General features: G+C 49.8%; 1 protein-coding gene across 1 annotated transcript in view; it reads left to right on the forward strand.

Annotated features, from left to right (window-relative positions):
- The window catches only part of CALR3 (calreticulin 3), a 21,386-nt gene extending 14,833 nt beyond the window's left edge, over positions 1-6,553 (forward strand). The window contains exons 5-8 of the mRNA XM_031659049.1: positions 2,711-2,818; positions 2,915-3,046; positions 4,633-4,725; positions 6,336-6,553. Coding sequence (XP_031514909.1) covers positions 2,711-2,818; positions 2,915-3,046; positions 4,633-4,725; positions 6,336-6,479 — 477 coding nt within the window. The 3' untranslated portion in view covers positions 6,480-6,553. The remainder of the gene's footprint in view (positions 1-2,710; positions 2,819-2,914; positions 3,047-4,632; positions 4,726-6,335) is intronic.
- Positions 6,554-6,847: the final 294 nt, after the last annotated feature.

The raw sequence follows: 6,847 nt of genomic DNA on the forward strand, positions 1-6,847 counted from the left end.
TGTTACGTATTGCTTAGTCCCAGCTACTCTGGGAGGCTGAGGCAGGAGAATGGCTGAACTCCGAGTGGAGCTTGCGAGCCGAGATCAAGCCACTGCACTCCAGCCTGGTGATAGAGTGAGACTGGCCTCAAAAATAAATAAATACATACATACATAAACAAATAAAAATAAACTGCATATTTAGACTTGCATTAAAGCATGGGAGGGTTGGTCACGGGGTGGCTCATGCCTGTAATCCCAGCACTTTGGGAGGCCGAGGTGGGTGGATCACCTGAGATCAGGAGTTTGGAGACCAGCCTAGCTAACATGGTGAAACCATCTCACTAAAAAATACAAAAATTAGTGGGTATGGTGGTAATTGTAATCCCAGTTGTGAGGCTGAGGTAGTAGAATTAGCTGGAACCGGGAGGTGGAGGTTGTAACATGAGATTGCGCCACTGCATTCAACCCTGGGCAACAGAGTGAAACTCCATTCAAAAAAAAAGAAATTGAGGGTTTAATTCTTTTTTTTTTTTTTTTTTTGAGACAGAGTCTTGCTCTGTCGCCCAGGCTGGAGTGCAGTGGCGCCGACCTCGCTCACTGCAGCTCCGGCCCCGGTTCACTTACTCTGCCTCAGCCTCCCGAGTAGCTGGGGACTACAGGCTTCACAACCGCCACTGCTAAGTGACATTTTTAGTAGAGACGGGTTTCACCATGGTCTCGATCTCCTGACCTTGTGATCTCACGCCTCGCCTCCCAAAGGTTGGGATTACAGGCGGAGCCACCGCTGCCCGCCGGGCTTAATTCCTTTACGCTTTTCCCCTTAAAATGTGCAGGCTGGGATGGCTTCACACACCTCTTACACTCTTAATTTTAAGACCAGATCTTTCTTACGACGGAAAATTGATGGTCAGTCAATTGAACCGCAGCATAGAGCAATGCACTGGAACTTAACATCACTAAAGAAGCAAGTCATCCCTGGCAGAATCGGCTGACGTGGAGCGACTAAAGACAACAAAGCCCAGGTGTGAATTTTTCCTGGGCAACTCTAGAAAGTACAAACACAGTTTGTAAGTACCCAGTTACTGGACCATTGCTGCATGGCTGGTAGCCACGATGGCAATATTGTAGCACAAATGGCTTCCCAGAGCACACACTGCAGACCAGCCAAAGAGTATTTATTGCCGGGCTTATGGCTCACGCCTGTAATCCCAGCACTTTGCAGGAGGCCGAGGCGGCGGATCACAAGGTCAGGAGATCGACCACGGTGAAACCCCGCCCTACTAAAATGGTTAAAAATTAGCGCGGTATGGCGCCAGAAGTCTCAGCAATTGCGAGGCTGAGGGTGAGAAGGCGTGAACCCGGAGGCTGAGCTGTAGTGAGTCAGATCGCTGACTGCACTCCAGCTCTGAGCCGTGACAGAGGAGACTCTGTCTCAAAAAAAAAAAAAAAAAAAGAGAGTATTTATTTATTTATTCTATTTGAGATGGAGCTTCACTCTGTTGCCCAGGCTGGAGTACAGTGGCACAATCTCAGTTCACGGCAACATCTGCCTCCCAGGTTGAAGTGATTCTCCTGCCTCAGCCTCCTGGAGTGGCTGGGATTACAGGCACCCGCCCACTATCCTCGCTAATTTGTATTTTTAGTAGAGACGGGTTTCATCATAGCACAGGGCTGGTCTCGAACTCCCGACCTCAAGTCATCTGCCCACTCCGGCCTCCCAAAGTGCTGGGATGACAGGCGTGAGCCACCACATCTGGCCATTGTCATCGCTTTTTGCACCATCATTTTCACTCTAGCCACTACTTGAAGTTTTCCACACCACTGCCCTCCATGGGCATGGAGTGAAAATAAAGTCATATGGCAGGTTAGGGAGAAAAATCTAGGCAGTGTGGTATTGCCCTGAAGTCCTCAGTGGCATTGGAAGCACCAAGCACTTGGCCTCCTGACGACCAAATTGAAGAAGGGAAGGGGACACTGGGACAGGGGTCACCAGCCTGTGCCTGCCACTTGGCATCTAATAATTTCCTTTCTCAAATCTGAGCATCTGGTTGGGTGCGGTGGCTCATGCCTGTAATACCAGCAGTTCGGAGGTCAAGGCAGGAGGATAACTTGAGCCCAGGAGTTCGAGACCAGCCTGGGCAACAGAGGGAGACCCTGACTGTACAAAAACATAAAAATAGTAGCTGAAATAGCCAAAGTGCTCAAGCCTGTAATCCCAGCACTTGGGGAGGCTGGAGATGGGCGGATCACAAGGTCAGGGAGATTCTATCCATCCTGGCTGGACATGGCGGAAACCCCGCCTCAGCCAAAAATAAACAAAAAACTACGGAAGCGAGGTGGTGGGTTTCTTATAGTCCCAGCTACCGAGGCTGAGGCAGGAGAATGCATGTGAACCTGGGGGGCAGAGCTTGCAGTGAGCTGGAGATCTGGCCACGCACTCCAGCCTGGGCGGACAGAGTGAGCACTGGGCTCCCCAAAAAAAAAAAAAAAAAAAAAATAGTAGCGAGGTATGATGGCAGTGAGCACCTGTAGTCTCAGCTACTTGGGAGGCTGAGGCAGGAGGATCACTGGAGCCCAGGAGATTGAGGCTGCAGTGAGCCATGATTGCGCTATCTCACTCCAGTCTGGGCAAGAGCAAAACCTAGTCTCAAGAAACAAAAACAGAAGCAACAACAGCAAATATATGAGCATCTGATTGATTTTACTTTTTCCTTACCTGTCTTTGAAGGACTGGGAGAAGCATTTTCTGGACGCCAGTGCCAGCAAGCAGAGCGACTGGAATGGTGAACTGGATGGGGACTGGCCGGCGTCGATGCTCCAGAAGCCCCCGTACCAGGTGTGTGGCCACTTTGCATGATGCCAGGGATGCCCCAGGGATGCCCCTCCCCTGCCCATGTCATTGAGACCACCTCATATGGTTTTTCTGATGCAGGATGGCCTGAAACCAGAAGGTATTGATAAAGACATCTGGCTCCACCATAAAATGAAGAATACCAACTATTTGACACAGTATGACCTCTCGGAATTTGAGAACATTGGTGCCATCGGCCTGGAGCTTTGGCAGGTCATTTGGTTTTAAATTTACTTTAGTTTGTGTGTGTGTGTGTGTGTGTGTTTTGTTTTGTTTTTTTGAGACAGGGTCTTATTCTGTCACCTAGGCACGATTCTAGCTCACTGGAGCTTCAAACTGGGCCCAAGCAATCCTCCCACCTCAGCCTCCCAAAATGCTGAGAGTTGTTGTTGTTGTTGTTGTTTTTAAATGCTTTGGTGATCCCAGCCAGGCATGGTGGCTCACGCCTGTAATCCCAGCACTATGGGAGGCCGAGGCGGGCAGACTGCCTGAGCTCAGGTATTTGAGACCAGCCTGGGCAACATAGTGAAAGTCCATCTCTACTAAAAATACAAAAATTAGCCAGGTGTGGTGGCGCGTGCTTGTAGTCCCAGCTACTCAGGAGACTGAGGCATGAGAATCACTTGAACCTGGGAGGAATCACTTGAACCCAGGAAGTGGAGGTTGCAGTGAGCCAAGATCGCGCCACAGCACTCCAGCCTGTGCGACAGAGCGAGACTTTGTTTTAAAAAAAAAAAAAAGGGCCGGGCGCGGTGGCTCACGCCTATAATCCCAGCACTTTGGGAGGCCGAGGCGGGCGGATCATGAGGTCAGGAGATCGAGACCATCCTGTCTAACACGGTGAAACCCTGTCTCTACTAAAAATGCAAAAAATTAGCCGGGCGTGGTGGCGGGCACCTGTAGTCCCAGCTACTCAGGAGGCTGAGGCAGGAGAATGGTGTGAACCCGGGAGGCGGAGCTTGCAGTGAGCCAAGATCGCGCCACTGCACTCCAGCCTGGGCAACAGAACGAGACTCCATCTCAAAAAAAAAAAAAAAAAAAAAAAAGAACAGCGACACTAAGTCTCAAAAAAAAAAAAAAGTTTTAGTGATCCTAATGTGTAGCCAAGTTTGAGGAACCAGTGCCCTAGAGGGAAAGGATATTCTAGAAATAGATTTAAGCACCACCTACTATTCTAATTGCTGTTACGGTACACTGTACTGAGCAAAATACATCTGTTTCTTTTTGTCACATCAATAATAAAGGCCTAGGAGCCAGGGACAGTGTGGCTCACGCCTGTAGTAGTCACAGCTACTGGGGAGGCTGAGATGGGATGATCACATGAGCCCGGAAGTTCTTTTTTTTTTTTCCTTGAGACAGAGTCTCACTCTGTCACCCAGGTGGGAGTACAGTGGCACGATCTCAGATCACCGCAGCCCCTGCCTCCCAGGTTCAAGTGATCCTCCCACCTCAGCCTCCCGAGTAGCTGGGACTACAGGCATGCACCGCCACACCTGGTAATTTTTGTATTTTTAGTAGAGACAGGGTTCCCCATGTTGGCCAGGCTGGTCTTGAACTCCTGACCTCAACTGATTCACCTGCCTCAGCCTCCCAAAGTGCTGGGATTACAGGTGTGAGCCACTACGCCTGGCCAAGCCCAGAAGTTCAAATCCAGCCTAGGCAACATAGCAAGACCCCATCTCTAAAAAATAAAAAATGTCACCTGAGCTTCATATATTTCCAAAGGAAAAAAGAAATGAAAAATAAACAAATAATAAAGAGTAAAAGCATAAAAATGAAGGCCTTATTTTCATCTGCAGGTGAGATCTGGAACTATTTTCGATAACTTTCTGATCACAGATGATGAAGAGTATGCAGATAATTTTGGCAAGGCCACCTGGGGCGAAACCAAGGTATGAAGCATGTGATTAACTCTTCCTACATCACTAATTTATTTGTGTAAACTTTTTTTTCTTTTTTTTTTTGAGATGAAGTCCAGCTCTGTCACCCAGGCTGTATGTAGTGCAGTGGCGTGATCTCGGCTCACTGCAACCTCCACCTCCCGGGTTCAAGCGATTCTCCTGCCTCAGACTCCCGAGTAGCTGGGACTACAAGCACATGCCACCACGTCTGGCTAATTTGTATATTTTTAGTAGAGAGGGGGTTTCACCATATTGCTCAGGCTGGTCTCGAAGTCCTGACCTCAGGTGGTCCACCTGCCTTGGCCTTCCAAAGTGCTGGGATTACAGGTGTGAGCCACCGCGCCTGGCCCCATATAAGGTTAATATTGACAGGTTCCAGGGATTAGGACATGAAATCTTTTTTTTGAGACGGAGTCTCGCTCTGTTTCCAGGCTGAAGTACAGTGGCGTGATCTTGGCTTACTGCAACCTCCCCCTCCTGGGTTCAAGCAATTCTCCTGCCTCAGCCTCATGAGTAGCTGGGACTATAGGCACGCACCACCACACTCAACTACTTTTTGGCGGCGGTTTCTTTTTTTTTTTTTGAGACGGAGTCTAGCTCTGTCGCCCGGGCTGGAGTGCAGTGGCCGGATCTCAGCTCACTGCCCGGATCTCAGCTCACTGCAAGCTCCGCCCCCCGGGTTTACGCCATTCTCCTGCCTCAGCCTCCCGAGTAGCTGGGACTACAGGCGCCCGCCGCCTCGCCCGGCTAGTTTTTTGTATTTTTTAGTAGAGATGGGGTTTCACGGTGTTCGCCAGGATGGTCTCGATCTCCTGACCTCGTGATCCGCCCGTCTCGGCCTCCCAAAGTGCTGGGATTACAGGCTTGAGCCACCACGCCCGGCCTACTTTTTGTATTTTTAGTAGAGATGGGGTTTCACCATATTGGCAAGGATGGTCTCGATCTCTTGACCTCGTGATCCACCTGCCTCAGTCTCCCAAAGTCCTGGGATCACAGGCTTGAGCCACTACACCCGGCCAGGACATGAAATCTTTACAGGCTGTTCTTATTCAGCCTATCCCAGGTGGTGAGGCGGCTTCTAGAAGGCAGGGACCGCCTGAGTACTGACATGCATTTGGCCACATGGAAGCATAATCTCTGGGGCTTTTTTTTTTTTTTTCCCCGAGACTGAGTCTTGCTCTGTTACCCAGGCTGGAGTACAGTGGCGCGATCTTGGCTCACTGCAACCTCTGCCTGCTGGGTTCAAGTGATCCTCTCACCTCAGCCTCCCGAGCAGCTGGGACCACAGCTACACACCACCATGCCCAGCTAATTTTTGCATTTTTTTTTTAGAGACTGGGTTCCACCATGTTAGCCAGGATGGTCTTGATCTCCTGACCTCGTGATCCGCCCGTCTCGGCCTCCCAAAGTGCTGGGATTACAGGCTTGAGCCACCGCGCCCGGCCTGTATTTTTAATAGAGACAGGGTTTCACCATCTTGGCCAGGCTGGTCTCGAACTCCTGACCGCGTGATCCATCCGCCTCGGCCTCCCAAAGTGCTGGGATTACAGGCCTGAGCCACCATGCCCGGTGGGGCTTATGTTTTTTGTTTCTTTCTCCAGGGTCCAGAAAGGGAGATGGATGCCATACAGGCCAAGGAGGAAATGAAGAAGGCCCGCGAGGAAGAGGAGGAAGAGCTGCTGTCGGGAAAAATGAACGGGCGCGAACATTACTTCAATCGATTTCACAGAAGGAATGAACTTTAGTCATCCCCATTGGCTATAAGGATGACTGGTAAAACCTCATTGCTACTTTAATCTATGTTTCAAACTCAAATGTCTACATGGCACTTTGTCCAATTTTCTTTGAAAAGTGTTTCACGCTTCTCGGTGGGGTTGGTTGCATCTCCCCAGTGATGCAGTTGCACTGAGAAGTTTCCTCTTGACAATTCTACACACTAAAAACCAGAGGCCAGCAAGGGTCTGGCCAAAACCATGATTCCCTTTTCTTTTTTTCTTTTCTTTTTTTTTTTTTGAGACAGAGTTTCACTCTTTTTGCCCAGGCTGGAGTGCAATGGCGCGATCTCAGCTCACCACAACCTCTGCCTTCCGGGTTCAAGTGATTCTCCTGCCTC

The sequence above is a fragment of the Papio anubis genome, chromosome 20 (genome assembly GCF_008728515.1).
Source record: "Papio anubis isolate 15944 chromosome 20, Panubis1.0, whole genome shotgun sequence".
NCBI classification, from domain to species: domain Eukaryota; kingdom Metazoa; phylum Chordata; class Mammalia; order Primates; family Cercopithecidae; genus Papio; species Papio anubis.